The 19278-nt window shown below is 37.1% G+C and overlaps 1 protein-coding gene across 4 annotated transcripts in view; it reads left to right on the forward strand.

Annotated features, from left to right (window-relative positions):
- Window positions 1-601: 601 nt before the first annotated feature.
- The window catches only part of AP3B1 (adaptor related protein complex 3 subunit beta 1), a 106635-nt gene continuing 87958 nt past the window's right edge, over window positions 602-19278 (forward strand). For all 4 annotated transcript variants that reach the window (XM_033164572.1, XM_033164570.1, XM_033164573.1 and 1 more), the window contains exons 1-6: window positions 602-677; window positions 5065-5139; window positions 6980-7075; window positions 8483-8643; window positions 9227-9293; window positions 15274-15456. In XM_033164572.1, the coding sequence (XP_033020463.1) occupies window positions 621-677; window positions 5065-5139; window positions 6980-7075; window positions 8483-8643; window positions 9227-9293; window positions 15274-15456 (639 nt within the window). In that variant the 5' untranslated portion in view covers window positions 602-620. The remainder of the gene's footprint in view (window positions 678-5064; window positions 5140-6979; window positions 7076-8482; window positions 8644-9226; window positions 9294-15273; window positions 15457-19278) is intronic.

Below are 19278 nucleotides of genomic sequence, written 5' to 3' on the forward strand. Positions count from 1 at the left end.
CAGAACGAATTATTTTCGTCTAGCGGGGCACCACTGTACTATTTCTTATGAACTTCAGCTATGATGAAGAAGAAAAAAATTACCCACAGTTGCCACATTGAGACAATTCATTGTTCTTTCTTTCACATTTTCTTTGGAAACATTGTAAAAATTAAGCCAGTCCGTGCCTTGAAACATGCTAACTTGGAGCTAGGTCTCCACCACCAGTAGACTCTTGTGTGTATTTTTAAGCCAAACTTTCATCACCATATTTGGTAAAATCAATAGCAATTACAATTCATAAAATGATTGATTGTTAGTATGAGATTTTCTTTGAAATGATTCCAATAGCTAGTCACCCCAAACATAATGTTCCTCCCATACTTAAATTCATTATCCTCAGCCTTCAGAACACATTATTTTTATTTATGCCTTCTAAGTCCCCTCCCCACCCTGATGGATATATTTATGCAACATTTTAATTTCCAACATCCTCCTTCTTTAAAAAAAACAATTAGCATTGTTGCAAAATTTGAAGTTCTGGGGCATGTTGGAACACTTTTTTGTATCCTCAGTAGGTTGTGATACAAGTGACAACTCATTATTTCTCTTCCTTTTATAGAAATGAAGATTTGAAGCAAATGTTGGAAAGCAGCAAAGATTCTGCTAAGCTGGATGCTATGAAAAGGATTGTTGGGGTATGTTAGGTTTTAATGTGCATATAATGTTGGCAGCTCTGAAAGTTGTATTTCTTCATGCATTGAATACAGATGCGCACACACAGACAAACTTAAGTTTCTCAGAGTTAGTCTGAAACTAGTTTTTTTTAAATAGCTATTGGCTTTTGTCCTTATTAACATTAATTTATTCAGGAAAACAATGAACATGTGTTTTGTGCACCTTAGTAATATCATATGTACAGTCAACAGACTATATTATTTTGAGAGCTAGAAGATTGTAGCTTCAGCACCTTGGATACGGACATAATAAGTTTGAATGTTTCCATTTCAGTGGTTATTTGAAATCTCTCCCCTCCCCCACTTTTCTGGTTACTGAGGTCAGGCTAGCATGGATCTAGTTCACAATCTGGAATCTAAAAGCTACTTGAGTATATCCAAGGTGATGTCCAACAAAATGTTACCACCACCTCTTCCACCACCCCTCCTGCTATATCAAACTCCTCTCAGAAGTCCAGAGTATCCTATGGCAGGTGGACCTAGCTGAGGGGACCCTGAGATCAAGTGCTCACTGTTTCTCTACAGAAGAGGAGGATAGGGAGAGAATCAGAACACAAGGAACAGTGTTCGAAACTCATATATGCCAGGCACCAAATGGCTCCTTGAACCAAGTTTACAGTCACCAAAACGGAATACGTATCTAGTTGCCGTTTTTGGGTAAGACAGCTCTAAAGTCTCTTTTTATATGATGGACTGTGATTGATTATCAGTTAAACACCTGGCTAGTTCAGATGACAACCTTGAGTTAGGTTAAGAACTTTGAGAAATTAAAGAAGAAAAGTCACTTGATTCAGAGACAATCCACATATATATTGGCCTATTCCTACCTCTTATTTTTTATGGTGACTGCTCCTGCTGAGGCTGCGCAGAAAAAGCATTTTGGTTCTTGAAATTCATTCAGAATGTAAAGATAAAATATAACTGATAGAATTCTGCAGGATGTGTGAAAACAATCAAGATCCAATGACCCCCAGGCATGCACCTCTAGGTGTGGAGATGTCAGGTGCCATCGTGGCACCCAGACAGCTTCACTTGGTTGCAAGTGGTTGATAGCGAGGTGTAAAGTGTGCCTGGCACCTGGCTAATTTCAAACACTGACGTGGAGGTAGAAAAATACACAGCTATGACTAGGAATCCCTTCTGAACCAAGGTAAAACACTTTTCAGTTTAGTTAAGTGCTAATCATTGCAGGGGTTCCCCCATCATAGTGTGGGTTCATGTCACAATAACTGTACATTACTCAGAAGTACTCACTGGACTGTTAACAAGGGCCCCCATAAACTTCCAGACCTCTGAGAAAAGATTGTTCCCCTCTTTGCTTATTCACTTCTACACCATTTTTAAAGAATGTGGAATAAAATGATGGGACATTAAGTGGACTAGCATCTGGGAGACAAAGGTAAAACTCAGTCATGAAATGCACTGTGTGACCTTGGGCCAGTCAGTCTAATCTACCCTCAAGGCTGTTGTGGGGATAAAATGGAGAAAAGAAGATCCATGAATACCACCTCGAGATCTTTGGAGGAAAGACAGATCTAAACATAAGGCTGATAAACAACAACAATAATAAAAAGACTGCCCTGCCTGCGTACCCCTAATTTTGAACAAGGGGGGAGTGATTTGGAATCATGAAAAAAACTTAAAGAGAAAAGCCTCTCGCATGTAACCAAGATACTCAGGGCTACAAACAATGAAAGTTTCATGCCGGTTGTCCACAAATCCAATATGCGGCTATTTGCTGTGACAGGATTGCCTGTGTGGGTAGTGCTGGCAGGGTGCAATCCATGCTCCCATACTGCATATGAGCTGTTACACATGGAGTTCTTAACTGAAACATCCCTGGCACCATCCTCCTTTTGGTAATAGTATTTTTAGTTTGTCAAAGGGTTTTATATTATTTTGTTCTCTCAAAAAACTTATGAAGTACACCACAGTGTAATTTGAGTAAAACACCAAAAAGAACTGTACTAGCCTCTTCAAGACTCACACGTTTATTAAGGCATAACCTTTTGGGGGCTCAAGTCCATTATTCTTGCTAATCCATGAATGCTTATCCAGTAAGACATTTGCTAGCCTTTAAATTGCTACTGGACTGTAGTTTTATTTCTGCTGTGGGTCATGGCTAGCTGACTAACCTTTTGATTGACAGTGTACCCAATGAGCCTGTACCCAATGAGCCTGTGGCAAAGAGGAGGAATTTTTAATTGGGTCTGCAGATCCTGTGGTGGGCTTTTCTTGTCTCGCTCTCTCTTTAAAAAATGATACAAAGAAGGCTCTTGCCAATTGGCTTACCAAGACGGAAAAATGTGTAGGTAGTATTCTACCTGATCAAAGTATCATGCAGCCCACTAGTACACCCAATTCCTCACAAACCAAAGTTGCCTCTGACAGACCTGAGCACGGCAAGGCATGATTTGGAACTACCCAGCCCCAGAATGACATGAGTATGCATCACCCTCACCAGTGAGGAACTTCCGTTTGTACATTTTAAAGTCCACAATACTGACAGCATTTTGGTTCTGTAAATCTGCTTGGCTGCTAGGCACTTTGTTTCTTCTGCCAGTTTACAGGTGCATAGGACCTCCTGGTCATAGTAATCTGGTTCTGGATTGCAATTGCTTTAAGTGTTACAGAGAGCTGATTAACTACTCTATTCTTCTTTAGGAAATACCATAAGTTTCAAAATAGAAAACTTGATTTAAACCAATAATCCAAATCTTTCCCTTTTAAGGGTGTGTATCTGGTTGAGATCTCATTGATTTAAATCAGCCCACCCTGTCATACCCTGAAAGTAGATAATGAACTGTGAGTTCATGTAAAGAAGCCAATGGAGAGATTGCTTAATGTTATAGTGAGGGATAGTACCCAGATTTATAGTATCATGGAGCTAAAGCTTCAGACTCCAGCATAGATTCTACACTCACACTATTACAGCTAGGCTGAGCAGTTGCACTGCTGTTGTAAAGGGTAGTTTGTAAAGCACTGGTTTATTATAGCCAGCATTTTACTGTGTTGTGAACTGCAACAGGTTAGCAAAGAAACTTTCCTGATCGCAAACTCTTAACCTCTCGTTCTATATAATATGCAATACTGAAGCTTTTAACATTCAGGCTATTTAAAGCTGCTAAACTGAAATGATATCTTGGTCTTTGAAAGACCCATTATGTTCTCTTGGGTTAATGAGCCATGAACAAAGGAGGATTTACACTGATCATTATGACTTAATGAGACAAAATACACTTTAAAAAGATCCTAAATACATATTTACATGGTACACTGCAGCTATTATGGTTGGCCAGTTAAATAATGTAAGATATATGGATTTCCATGATATATTTTAAAGCTAGTGATATTCCAAATATACCATCACAACAAATTGTGTGTGTTTATAAATATGCCTGAAACTTTTTTCATATGTTGTAGTATTAAACTGCTCAGCCAAATTATCTGAGACCTGTTAGTGGGGAAAGTATTAATTCCGGAAATGGTGAAGTTAGGCTGCAATCCGGTAAACATATACCTAGAAGTAATTCTGAAATCAGTGGAATTTCTGAGTAAGCATTCTTAGGATTGTCCTGTCAGTTTCTATCTTAATTTAGCTAGGTACAGTATGTATCAGAGCAAAAATTCACAGGATAGCCCCCCTTTGGAAATCCTGGAAGAGAGGCAGAGGGTGACTAATAAAGTTGAATAGAAATGCCAAGAGTGTTCTGATTTGCCTTCCTCTTGTGTTTGTTACTTTCTTGCCCAATAAATACCAAAACTTCTTGTGTTTTGTAAATCTTTCATACACATTTCAGATTGTAAAAAAAAATAGTTATGTGGCTATCTAGTAGACAACTTGTGATACTTTAAAGGACACGTTTAACTGGCTTTAAAGATGAAGATGCTTTGAAGAATTTCAGAAGTGAAATATAGTAACTTAATTCAAGTCCATGATAGCATAATCATTGACTTTATTTGAAAATAGTGTGCTATACTTTTTCTGCATTGTAGAAATAGAATTATTATAATATAATTATTTATGCATTGCAGGGGGTTGAACTAGATCAGTGTTTTTCAACCACTGTTCCGCGGCACACTAGTGTGCCGCGAGATGTTGCCTGGTGTGCCGTGGGAAAAATTGTGTTTATTTGATTCCTATTCAAGAGAATTACTTTATATATAGTCAATATAGGCACAGAGTTAATTTTTTTAACATTTTCTAATGGTGGTGTGCCTCGTGATTTTTTTCATAAAACAAGTGTGCCCTTGCCCAAAAAAGGTTGAAAAACACTGAACTTAGATAACCCTTCGGTCCCTTCCAATTCTATGATTCTATAATAAATGTTTTATTTTATATTCCAAGATGATTGCCAGAGGGAAGAATGCATCTGAATTATTTCCTGCCGTAGTGAAGAATGTAGCGAGTAAAAATATTGAGGTATGATAACAAAGCTTATACCCTTGCAATTTTATTCTTTTATAATGTAAATGTTTTCAATTCTTCCCATGCAAGTGTTTTTTATCAGAGTTCACCATTTAAGTCCAGTTAAAAATACTTGTAGATTTAACTGTATGCTGAAATAGAGGAAATCATGTACTGTATTCAGAATTTGTTTGGTACATGGTAAAGTGGTGAAATACTTGTTAAGTGAACAATGTGCTGGACAGATGTACCATTGGATCCAAGAACTATAAACAAAATAAAACAAACCTCTGGTGCTTTCTACAATTACTAGCAAAAGACTGCATAGTGTTAGAATACTTATATTTTATAGCAGGCCTCATGTTTCTACATGTTTCATTTCTTTACAGTGCTGTAAACTAACCTGTAAAATAACCTGCTGTAAAATAACCTTTCTGTGGGCAAAAACTGCACTGTTTCAGTGCATTCTGATTGGCATTTTGACTGCTGGGAGGGGGGCTGGTTGTAATTTGAGGCTTGCCAAGTGACCCTTTGGATACTTGCCAATGATGCTGTGTACTCTGCCAACATAGAACCAGGGCATGGGTCATGCTTGTTCACTCTCATTCTCTTCTATGGGTGGTGTTCCAACTTAATTCCCTTTAAAACTGGAATCATACAGAGAGCATGTGACATGGGTGGGAAGGAATTATTGCCCTCAAAACTAGGGAAAAACGTTTTGTTTTTCTAGTAAAATTCATTTTCATAAGAGCATTCTGCCCTAGTCTTGTTATATATGTCATGTCAAAAGATGCAGAAAAGTGACCTAGAAAGCAATTGGTGGTGTAGAACAGAAATAATCAAAGGTTTAGTCAATAACTCATGAAGTTTGATATACTTGTATTGATAAACTAATTAAACAGATCTGCCTGTGTCCCTCAGCTCTAATATGGCACTGTTATTATTAGTTTTAAAGGGAGGAGTGCTGTAACATTGAATGAAGGTAAATGATAAAAGAATGGTGTAGGCACGAAATCAAAGTCCTCCTGCATCTAGTCTCAGAGTGGTTTCAAGGAAAGTAGGCTTTCTCTGCACACCTGCAGTCATTCACTACAAAGGCCTCTTGTTGTCAGTGTTGATTGCTGCTTCTTCATAGTAGAACAACAAATAATTTAGTGGCTCCTAACCTTCTGTGATTCATTATCTTGCTTTTTGGCAGAGTGGGCAGAAAAATATTTCTTCATATAGTGATAATAATTATAGCACTGCTGTAGTTAAGGGGTTTTTAGAGTTTCCAATATAAACCCTTATGGTCAGTTTGTAACTCAAAACAAATTTTCTGTGCTTAGTTAAACATACACAGGCTTTGTTTAGAACTTAACTAAAGCACAATTTTTTTAAGCCTAAGCAAGACCAAACTGACTGATTTGTAGTACTTATTAAACTAGAGCTTGGAAGCCTTTAATCTGTGAATCTGTTGTCTTAGAGAAGCTACAATGACCATTCTTCATGACTGTGCCCCTTCAGAAATACACATTGCATAAAATAAGTTTGGAAGGTAAAATTCTTCCTGGACATCTGTAAGAGTGTATATTCTGAACTATATTAAATGATTCTGATTTGACTATCATGAACCTCAACAACAACAGAATGCAAGACCTGTGCTGCTTCACGTTCCCTCCCTTATTGTTGCTTTCAACAGTTTGTCTTTTGTGTCTATCTGCTTTAAGTTTATAACCATTTTTAACTATTAAGTTTTATCCCTCTCCTCTTTAAGTCTTATGTGCTTTATTTTATTTGCATGTTTGTATCTTATGCTGGTCTGCTACCATAATAAAGATTGTTTTTTACTATTATGAACTAATTTGTTTTTCAGATTAAAAAACTTGTATACGTTTACCTGATGCGCTATGCAGAGGAGCAGCAGGACCTGGCATTGCTATCAATTAGCACCTTTCAGCGTGCTCTGAAAGTGAGTAAATCTCTAGTTAGCAGTGTTTTCCTGGGAAGTTGTCTGTCATTACAAAGGTACACATAATTTTTATTGGGGAAAGCAAGAACTAACTAGCTAAGGATGAGTAGAGGAATATTTAACTCCTAGATTGTCCTAGAACCTTATGTTGATGATGCTGGCCTACTTGGTATGGCTACTGTTAATAAACAGAGACTCCATTTGGGGGATCAGCTTTGCTTAGAAAATATTCAGGTTTTGCATATTAAGTATGCATTTGTTTAGTCATGTTAGTCACACACAAGCAGAAAGTTTGTGAATTTTGTAAAGACTGCTTTCCCTCATTCCCGATTTAAAAGATAATCGGTTTATGTAGCTGAGATGAAGTTCTTCAACTCTGATGTGTCATTTACATGCCTTTCCCAATAATGGGCTCAGAACCATGGGGATGTGGAAATGAGATATTGTTACTGCAGTGGGATGTTTTAGTTTTTAAAAGGTAGAATCAGTAGCACATATTTGACTGATTCTGTTCTGATTTTGGGGCAGCTTAGAAATAATGCAGTCAGTGCCTGAACATTTTTGAGCCTTGCTTGGTACTGACATACAAGCTAAGCAATCCTTAATTTTGATGTTTTACGCTACTTCGGCTGTCGCTTCTCTTTATATCATCAGAATGTTGTCTAAAAGCATACCAGTTTTGCATCCATGTTTTATAAAGAGCCTGCCTTCATTGCTTGGTAACATGGCTTTCTTGAAAAGGGCTTCATGCCCAGATGAGAAAAGGAAAATGAAAACCTTGGCTGCTACAGACATGGCTGTCTCAGGCTTTAGAGCAGTTTTCCCGATAGTTTGGGGTTGGATTGTGGGGTGAGCTCAGGTGCTTTTAACAACTTCGGTGGTGTTAAGAGTATGGATAAATATTTCTTAAATGTAGACTTGAGTACTGCACAGGCTTGAACTGTGTATCAGTCATGTGCAAACAGCAGGGAATCTAAAGGGAAGGACAAAATGTTACGATATCTCCTAGATCTTTTAAATACAGTAACAAGCAATTTAACTGTATATCATCATAAAGCAAAATCAAGATTTTAAATTTAATTATGGGGTATCTCCCTGGGTTGATAAAGTAACATTGTTGCAATACAGTATAACATCTGATATATCTCTTGCAGTTTTCCCTCTTCCTATGGACTGCTTTGGTCCTGGGCAAATGGTTCTCTTTATCTTGTTGTTTTCATTTGGAAAACAGACAATGGTGACTTGCCTGCAGAATTATTGTTTACAATAGTAGCAATAAATGGAAGGCACTCCTTTGTTGTTGAATTATAACTAAGACTTAAAATGACATTTAAAAAATAGTATCCAGTACAAAAGAGCATATGCTTGAATTTATCTAATGACTATTGGTTTTTATTTTTATTTTAGGATCCTAATCAGTTAATCCGTGCAAGTGCTTTGAGAGTTCTGTCCAGCATCAGAGTGCCAATTATTGTTCCGATTATGATGCTTGCTATCAAAGAAGCATCAGCTGATTTATCACCTTACGTTAGAAAAAATGCCGCCCATGCAATCCAAAAGCTTTACAGGTATGTTCTCCAGCCATAAATATGGAAGATAGGTATTTAGTGCTCAGTAGAGTGTGTTATAATGAAGTTTAGCTACAGCTTTTGATAACTGCTTTCTGCTAATGGGCATAAAATGAGCAAGACAACTTTGACTAAAGGTTCTGAATTAACATAGTGAAGACCAGTCAGTGCTGTATATTTGCAGCACTTATCAAAGTTATTTCACTAGTCAGATAAACTCCTGCCATTGCTTGATTTCATTTTGCATATATTTTTTTGTTTTATTTAAAATAATTTTTAGATTGCTTTCCATCCAAAAACCTTAAAGTGTTTCACAACAGTAAATAGATCAATGAAACAACCCACTACAGCACCAAACACAGTTAAAACATAGTCTGTTGAGTAAAACAAAGAAATGAAGCCTGCAGCTTGACAGAATATTCTTAATAGAACTTTAAATGTTTTATTTCCATGGGCAGGGTTGAAAGGATGGCATGCAGGACTGCAGCCCATTCAGCAAGAAGTAGCTTGAATAAGCCTTGGTGAAATTCATAATTCCACTCTAAAAATGAGAGAATCTTAATTCTTTTTGTTCACTTTTTAGCCTTGATCCTGAGCAAAAAGAACTGTTAATTGAAGTGATAGAGAAACTGCTGAAAGACAAGAGCACTGTAAGTAATACAGATTCAGCGTCTTTGTAATGCAATCAAAACTGTTCTTTTCACCTGTAACTTTATGCTACTTTAAACTTTAATCTGAACAGGGTAGAAGTAGTATAATGACTAGACAGGCAGAAGACACAATTTGGCACTGGGGGTGGAGAAGCATGTTACCAGTGCCTTGCTTATTTCTTTTGGTTTCTATTTCAATCCTTTCTGAAAGGACTGAGGCCAAGAAGAGACATTTTAAGATCAATTCTTATGTGAATGAACCCATAAAAACTCCTCAGTCATAAGTTTTTTCTTCCTATCCTGCTGTGTAGCTATTTGAGTGTGAATGCTGGAAACCAGTTATAGAAGCAACAGCACCTTTTAAAAGATGTTCATGCTAAATGTCCAGGTAGCTACTGAGAAGGCTACTGTGTTCAGATTAAACAAAATTAAAAATTAAAAAAAATCATTCCAGTAGCACCTTAGAGAGCAACTAAGTTTGTTATTGGTATGAGCTTTCGTGTGCATGCACACTTCTTCAGATTAGTGTTCAGACTAGTTCCTTAGCAGATTTGCCCTTTACAGGCCACACATAGCACTGTGGAGTCTATAGTGAGCTAGCACAGGCCACCTTTGTTACCAGAAGTTGGGTTGCCATATTCTGTGTGAGGTATGGCTTCCAAATAACCTTCAACAGCAGTCTGGTATGGAGAGCATATTCATTGTTAATCCGTGCCCTGATTATTTACAGGTGTGAATCAGAAGAAAAATGGCATCCTCTTATAGTTTTAGGGAAAACACTCTGGCCACTGTTTCACTGTGATCCAGATTGTCATGAGAGTCCCTATGATGATCCAAGGTTGAATGGTGGGAAAGAAACAAGTTTCCATTCTATGGACTTTGTTATATTTTGGCTCCCTGGAATCTTGAATAGAAACAAAATGGTTTTCTTTCATCCTTAGCCACAAAATGTAAAAGTTGTGGACTGAGATGACAATCTCACTGCTATTTTTATAGCAGATTCTGAGTTCACTGATGTTCAAAGGGTTTTTAAGGTCTCCAGCTGTGGGTGTAAATACAGCTTTCTTTTGAAGCAAATTGAGTGCCCATGTGCCCTGTGAAGGCTAGATAGGATTATCTGTAGCAGCTGACTCTTGGGAGGTCAAATAATTTGCTTGTTAAAAATGAGCTGAAGAATTGGTGATGGCTTTGTGATGAGGTTACTGATGTGTTCTAAACTAGAATATTACCTTTGGGAAAATGAAACAAAGTAAGGTGCATTCTTTTAACATATTTAACAGATATGCTAGAAGTAATGTGTGGCGTTCAGATTACAGATGTAAGGGTAACCTAGTATTTTCCAAAGTTATTGATTCAATGTTGATAAAAGCTTTACTGCTGTGGTGGGAAAATAACTTGAGTTTGTGCAGATGCTGTATTGTGATAGATCTATTATCCAGCTATTAGAAGATAAATGACTGATCTTTACCAGCTTCCATGCTTCCAGAAAATTGAAATAAGAAGGGGAATATCATTTGGGCTGTATGATTAGGGCAGGTGGGATGGCCATTAATTTAAGAGAAGGAAATGTTGGCAGCATAGGCCAACTTGCACCATATTATCAATCAAACATTGATACACTTCTTGTGATGACCCAGCACTCTCAGGTTTTTGCAACGTTAATTAGAATTCATGACAAAATAGATGCAAGGAAACATTTTGTACCCTTCATAATTTTATAGAAAATTTATTGTTATTAGAGGAACCATTTGCTTAGTGTGATTTTTTTCATTACCAGCTTGTCAACTAGCATAGATAATCTGGAGAAAATATGAACTCCATAGATTGGGTGTCACTTTTGTTGATGGTTCATGTAGTTTACCTTGGAGCGCAGCTAATGGCTGAAGTTCATAGCAACAGCACAGAAAAACGTGGCAACCAGTGAAAGACAAATGAACCATGTTTATTGCTTTAATATAAAAAATACATAAATGGAAAGCTGTATTTGAATTTGTTGAGCTCATTGGTAGTTTTATAGGTATGATTTACTTTTTATTGCACAAAAAAACTATTTAATTTTCATCTCAGTATGTCAGTGTCACTGTAAACTGTTTTTTGTTTTGTTTTTTTACATTTTGATTGAATCATTTTGTTTTAATTCAATGTTTTTATGGGATATTGAACATTTAATAAACTAAGATCATCAGCTGTTTCCCAAATATTTAGATAGGTCCCAGCATAGCGGAAATTTGCTTTGAGGTGTGCTGTTGTCTAAAAACATGTAGAATCAAAATCAATTCAAATTATAGCTTGTATTGGAAAGAACTTATTGTTAATCATTTATGTTTAGCGCAGAACATGTTTGTAAATGCTGGCGTGGAGGATGGAGTGTAGTGTTATATGATGGAGTTGTTACAAATAAGTTAATATTCATATCTCTATCTTTTCATAAATACAGTGAACTTTTTAAAGTGGATGCTGAAGATTCTTACTCCTTGTTAAAGACCTGCCATTCTAAATGCACAAATTGATTTTGCCCCACCTCTGTGTTTATGCTGCTGAATTCAAACACCCTCTTCCAAGGTGTAGAAAGAAACAGTGCCTTAGTTTACTATTAGTAGTCTGGGAAATGTCAGCTTCTGCCTAACTGGTAATTAGCTAGCCAAAAGGCAACTTTCTGAGCTTTCTGTGTGTAGCCTTAATGTTGGGGTAATAAGAAATTTAAATTGAATATTGGGAAATGAAGAGTACCTATTCTTCATTTCACTCCCCCTTAAAACTCTTGTGGAGAAGTAGCACCTGTAGCTACAATGTTTAGCTATGTTTATGTTTAGCTAAATGATTGCAGGTTTATAGGCTGTTTGTGGGATCTTGGTGTGTGTATGTGTTTAGATACAGTGGACGCTCGGGTTGCGAACGCGATCTGTGCGGGAGGCGTGTTTGCAACCCGCGCCGCTGTGTCTGCACACGTGTGTGACGCAATTCGACGCTTCTGCACATGTGCAAAGCGCGATTCAGTGTATCTACGCATGCGCGAGCGCAGAAACCCGGAAGTAACCCGTTCCGGTACTTCCGGGTTCGGCACGTTCGTATCCTGAAAACGCGCAACCCGCAGTGAGCACAACCCGAGGTATGACTGTAATGTAAATAGGGGAAATGGACAGAAATAATTCTTTTCCATATATGCAACATTTAAGGTTTGTTAAGTGCAATATTTTTATTTTATATGAAAGCTTGCATGCTTTCACATGTAGTCAGTTAATGTTGATAATATTAATTAAAGGCAGTGTTAACTAATGTAAATAGTTGTAAAAATTGTAGAAAGAAAAAGATTGTAAATGTCAACAATGAGACATTTTCCTCCTACAAGTGATGTGATATAGAAAATAAATGTAAGTATAATGCATTTTCTTTAGTCCTTTACAAATAATCAATTCCCTTCTTTATGGAATGAGTTGTATACATGCTGGGACCAGCAGGTACCAGTACATAGCAGGGCTGGAGACAATAAATGCAACGTCACGTTCATAGTTATTGGTAATTTGTGATATCCCCACAGGACTTGGAACTTGTTTAGCATAATAGCAAGACTATATTCTGAGCTGTTTTCTTTCAGTTGTAATCGTAGGTGCATACTAATAAACCAAATGTCAACCAAAAAATAGGGGAAAACTCGTAACAAGTGAATATCATTGTATTTAATATTTTTCCAAAAGTGCCATTTCAATAAATTGTACTTCTATTTAATTGCTTACTTTAAATCATTGGGGAAATTTTAGAGGTTGAAATGCAGATCCCCAGTGCTCTGCTAGAAGGTGACATTAATTTTCTTAAAGAAAGCTGCTTCACATGCATGCTTAACCGCATACATATCAGTTGCTTCATACAGAAGCCTGATCATAGTAGCTATTTTGCATAGCATGTGGTAGAAACAAAACAAAATTTTATTAAAGCAGTTGCTGGAGGGGTGGGAAGAGATAATAGGCAATACACAGTGACAAGTGGTTATGTCATATTTGTAACTGATAGCTGACAGGGCAATGAGATGCATTATTTTCAGTACTACTTGTATTTTTGCTAACTCTTGAACAAGCAACAATTGGTAGATAAAAAATCAAAAGGTTCAAAATGGTTTTTTTAAGGCTGTCTGAAATAAAGTGGCATACTGCTTATCATTCAGTAAGGTAATCTCATTAATCTTTGAACAATCCTAGGATGTAATACAATTTTGTGACAGAGGAATGTGAGAGTGTTTGTGGCTAATATGTACCTTTTGTACTACATATTATTATAGGAGACAGATAAAGTTTGAATTTATTATGTATGTTTTAAGAGGTTGGCACAGTAAATATTAGGTTTTTGCCATCTGTGGCATACGATCTCTTGCTTTCTCTGGTATATATGGGCAATACTGTACTCTGCAAACACTAGTGTGCATATAAGTACTCATTTACGACTGAACATTTAATATATATTTTTAATATGGACAAAGACTTATGGGTCCTTCAATGATCCCACTCCAAAATTTGTTTTGATTTTAAGCATCACTGTGAGAGTTTGAGGTAGATAAACATGCACTACTCAAACCATCATAACTAACTGGCTAGTATATTTTAAATTTAAAAGCACATCATACATTAAAAGTACATTAAACAAGGCAACTAAAACCTAAACAAAACATGTTGGGTTTAAAGGAAAAGAAAAGAAAGTTTTCAGGTCCCCAATCCATGCACGTTTTACTTGGGAGGAAGCCCCATTGAACTTGGTTGGGATTTACTTCTGAGTAACAGTGGCGATTTTAATCTGAAACCTTAGGTGCAGTACAGCGCCCAGAGCTCAAAAACTGCTTGCATTTATGAAAATTCCCTATCGCAAAATGCGCCTAGAACAATGGGAGTTTCGAACACTACATGAAAGAATTGAAGAATGAAGAGCCCCCAAATATTCCATAGTACTTCCCCACAATGTATTTTACTCCTGTTACGATGTGTTGTCTTCAAGTTTCAGATTCAGTGCTGTTATTTAGAAGAGATATTAACAAGTGGACACCCCTATACCTACTACATCCATCAACTGAACTAAACCTTATCTAACTGAACAAGATAGCTGATGGGCTTGCTCTTAAGCTCATATTCATATTAAAGATACAGTAACATATATCATCATGAGCTGTGTGTGCCAAGGGGGCTGTACAATGAGAGAGTGAATAAGGCATGGAAATGGGAGTGAAGTGTGTGCAAGGGAGAGTTGAAGAAGTAAGGAGAAGGGTGGAGAGGAAAAGGAGGTGAAAGTGAAAATTGGGGTGCAAAGGGAGTTCCAAAAAAGGAGGGAATGGGGTTGAAGATGAAAGCAGGGGCATGAAAGGGTCTGAAAAGAAGGAAGGGGAGATGGCTCCATAATTGGGAGGAGGAAGATGCAGGAGGTTACCATGGGGTTGGTTTGCGTGTAATGGGGTTGCACAAAAGAAAGGAGGAGGAGATGTGGACATGGGGATGAAGGTGAAAAGTGGTGCAAAGCAGGACTGCAGAATAGAAGAGAGAAGTGGCTTCAGAAATAGGGTTCAGAATCTTAAAAGCAAGCTTAGTAGTTACATGAGGTGGGAAGGAGAAGCTCTAAGGGGTTTATGTGGGAGGAATGGCAGGGGGTGGTGAACAGAGCGAGCAGGGGCATAGACCCAGTTATATGTATATAATCTTAAATGAATAAATCACATGTCTGCTTGAAGAGTGGTCTTCTATGGCTGAGTTCCTCTGGATTGATAAGTGCTCTTCCCACCTTTCAGTGCTTTTTGCCAATGAATAAAGTCATATCAATGACTGACAATTAAGAAAGCAGATGTAGCCAATTAGATGAAGTGGCACATCCACTGTCTGGAGAACATTTCCACAAGATAGGAAATAAAATGAAATAAAGGCCTGCCCTTTCTTACAGCTTGTCGTTCAAACTTATTGTAAGTCCTTTGGAGTTACTGATTCTTTTATGCTTGATTCTTGTTCTCTAGCTTGTAGCAGGAAGTGTTGTGATGGCATTTGAAGAAGTCTGTCCAGACAGAATAGATCTGATTCACAAGAACTACAGAAAACTCTGTAATCTGTTGGTGGATGTGGAGGAATGGGGACAAGTTGTCATCATCCACATGCTGACTCGATATGCACGCATGCAGTTTGTCAGCCCTTGGAAAGAGGTAAGTAACTTTTTAAAAGTTACTTTGAATACTTCTAGCTTGTTAGGAGCAGGCTTAGTAACAAACACTTTCAGGAATAAACAAAATATAAAATCAAAAAAATCAAAAAATCCTTCCAGTAGCACCTTAGAGACCAACTAAGTTTGTTCTTGTTATGAGCTTTCGTGTGCATGCACACTTCTTCAGAAAGCTCATAACAAGAACAAACTTAGTTGGTCTCTAAGGTACTACTGGAAGGATTTTTTGTTTTTATATTTTGTTTTGACTATGGCAGACCAACACGGCTACCTACCTGTAACTTTCAGGAATGTACATCAATAGCTCACAGATGGCCAGTACAACTGATCCAACAGTTTGCTTATTAGCATCATTAATGATTTGTCACGCATCAAGACCATCAGACAATGAGTATCAAAATGAATAAACTTATCATTATTTTGTAGATTTCGGAGAGAGAGCATTTTTGTGGGGAATGAGCAGTTATCTCCTCTCCACATCAGCAAGTATGGGCTTGATTGGATCTTCTAAATTAAGTATTAGTCATTGTATTTCTGGAAATACACTTGCAATGCCACACTTTCTGACACTTTACAGTCAGGCAGATAGATTGATCTTGGAAGATTAGTGCATTCTTGTAACTTGGCTCACAAAAGTTACTAGCTTGCAGAAAAAAGTAGAAAAAAAACCATTATATTGCTGGAGAAGGACAGATCTATCTCTGTTTTGTACTAGTTGTGGACAAACAGATCCTTCTTTCCTCATGCTTAGCTATTTGAAAGGCTTCTTCTAAGCATCACATGTCCTAGCCTACATGTTGTGTGCAGACACTTGGATTGGGTTTTTCCATTGCTTAGGAATGTAATTTTATGCTGTTCAACACCATGATATTCCCCCCCTTAATGTTGGCAGAAGATAACTTTTACACACACACACACACACACACACACTGTAAGGTGTAGTCATTGTCCGCCATATTGGCAGCCACACCAATAGGCAGCCCCAGGGAGATGGGAGGCAATGTGCACTGCTTTCCCCTCTGTTAAACACATCTGCAGCAAAGCATAATGGAGCAAGGGAGGCTCTTCACACAGCAGTTTAGCAAGCCACTCTGTGAACCATCTCCCCAATTTTTTAAATGGGGAGTTGGTGAGCATGGGGAAGGCATAATTGGAGTGTGGTCATGGGGGAGGGCTGTTGGCAAGGATGTAGGTGGGGTTGGTGGGTGAAGCAGACAGTAGTGGCAGCCCCTAGTGTGTATATGATTCAATGAATGATGGAATAATGTTTAGCTTTTTGACTTGTTTCATATAGGCAAGAATAAAAGACACTTTTATCATATTGCATTTGTGCATTCATACTGTAATATTTCCTCATAATTCCCCTTGATCATTCTGGGTACTCTTTTCTGAACCTTTTCTAGTTCTACAATACTCCTTTTTTAGGTGCCGCCAGCAGAACTGTGCATGCTATTCAAAGATTACCATAGATTAGTATAATGTTATGCTATTGACAGTTTTATTTTCAATCCATTTCCTGATGAGTTCTAAAATAGATTTTTAAAAAACTGTTGCACACTTTACAGCTGTTGACATTTTTATTGTGATATTTACCACAAATCTCTTTTCTGGTCACTCATTGCCAGTTTAGAGTCCATTAGAGTATATAAGTTTCAGCCAGCATATACAAGCCATTTTCTGGAGCCTATTTCAGCTTCTCACTGGGATCAATTAATACACCCATTTTCATTTTGGGGTTGTCCTTAAAGAATGGGTTATCCAGTTAATGGAAGTAGTAGCTTCCTTTGCTGACTCGAAGGCTGTGTGTGGCTGTATTTATCAAAGCAGGTTCAGCAGTGATGAGATTGGTGCAATCCTGAAGTCTTTCTTCCCATTTGTCATTCTACTTCCTATGTACATAGTATTTCCCCCCCACAAAATTATGATATGTAGTGCAGATAGCTTCATGACCTCGATTGATCAAAGTCAGTCTAGTCAGAACAGAAAAGACAATGCTGCTTCCAGTTACATGTGAAACAAGATCTTTTTGCTGTTTAACCTGCACACTAACCTTACTGTGCATATCCAGATGTCTTTTTCTTTTCTTCTTTAGTGTACTTCTATTAACATACTTTGTAAAGGAACATTATTGTGCTTGGGGGAGATGCATAGCATTCATTCAATGATTCAGTCACCTTGCTGCATTCTGGAATTTTTTTATCATTCTGTTTTTATTTGATAACTTTGAAGGAAATAATGCAGTAGATTAGATTTTCATAATGTTCATTGGTAACTGATACGATGATTCCATCTCTTAGATTCAATAGGACTTGCAGTGAAGGAAAATAATTCATGTTTGTTGTTTCAGCCACTTTTTAAAATTTTCAGTTGTGAAGGAGTTTTAGATGAATTACCACAACAGCATTTTTGTCCATATCTTACCACAAACCTTCATAATAGTTGCAACAAATGAAGTTGTATTTTTGTTGATATTGGAAAATTTATTGTAGTTATGTCACTTTTCATTCAAATCCTTGTTTCTTTCTGTACCATTCTTGTGGGCATGGGCACATTTTTAGCTTTTGCTGTCACAAGGATGACAAGGTATTGCAGTTTTTAAGAACAGGCAATATCACTAGCTGCTCACTTATAAATGCTGCCTGATAAAGGCCCAGCACAACTGCAGTGTGTTCAGACTCATAAATGTTGTTAAGAAACTTCAAGTAGTTTACATGCTGCTTCTCCTTTAGTGTTGTATTCATTACCGCTGCACTGGTGGTAGCCCAGATTAGTACCAGTCCATATGTAATACTACAGCACAGTTAAAACTGACAAAGGAAGAGGATTGTGTTTGTAAACCTAGGAACCACTCTGTCTCTTAACCATGATTAAGAGATTGGCAGTATTATGTCTGCACAGGGGCAAGAAAGTTCAGAAACCAGATTGGTTTCTTGCTAATTTAATTGCTAAAATAGAAGAAGAACCTCTTTGAAATCAGCAGGTCTCCATGCTTTTTTCAATAGGTTCTTAAATAAACACATAACAAGGTTTCTTGTGTAGTAGAACAGATTTTTAATTTAGTTTATTTGCATCATTATAGATCAGTATTTAGACTGTTTATATGTAAATGTATGATTTGAGGAACAATTAACTGTTGACAAAGTATATTGCAGTCATATCAATTGCAGTGCATTTTCCATAATTTTTCTAACTGACATCTTTGATAAATAGTGGTTGCCAAGTCAAAACCGATTATACAGTGCACTAGGAATTCATGGTGCTGTCAGGGAGAAGACCGATTGACTTTAAATTTACATATTAATGAGAAGATTTGTTAAGGGGGTGCTTGACTATAGAAAATAACAGCATATTTATAGGGCACGACATTTTATAAATAAAGCTGATGCAGGAAAATGGAAATTAAACCTTTCAGATTAATACATTCAAGAATGTTAAAATGCATATTTGCATTTTTATTTTATGAATTTACCTTCTTTTTCAGAGCAGTGTATTTCCTCCTCCCCAAGTTAAATGTTCTGCTCTTGCAGGATTAGTAATTTTGAATTATTTTGTGTGCCTCAACAGGTAAAGGGACCGACCAATAAACATAGAGGAAGATCATAGTTTCTGGTGTGTTAATTTTGGTACAAGCCCTATTATCTTCATTCTTACAAAAGAATAAAGATTCATATCCCTATTGGGATTTTGTGATAGTACAGTAGTGCTAGTCATACTGATATAAGACTTAAAATATTTAGTGTGTAAACACTCTAGCTTTTATTTCATATAAATGAGTATCTTGAAAGCATGTCTTTCAAGATTCACC

Source organism: Lacerta agilis, chromosome 11 (genome assembly GCF_009819535.1).
Source record: "Lacerta agilis isolate rLacAgi1 chromosome 11, rLacAgi1.pri, whole genome shotgun sequence".
Classification (NCBI taxonomy): domain Eukaryota; kingdom Metazoa; phylum Chordata; class Lepidosauria; order Squamata; family Lacertidae; genus Lacerta; species Lacerta agilis.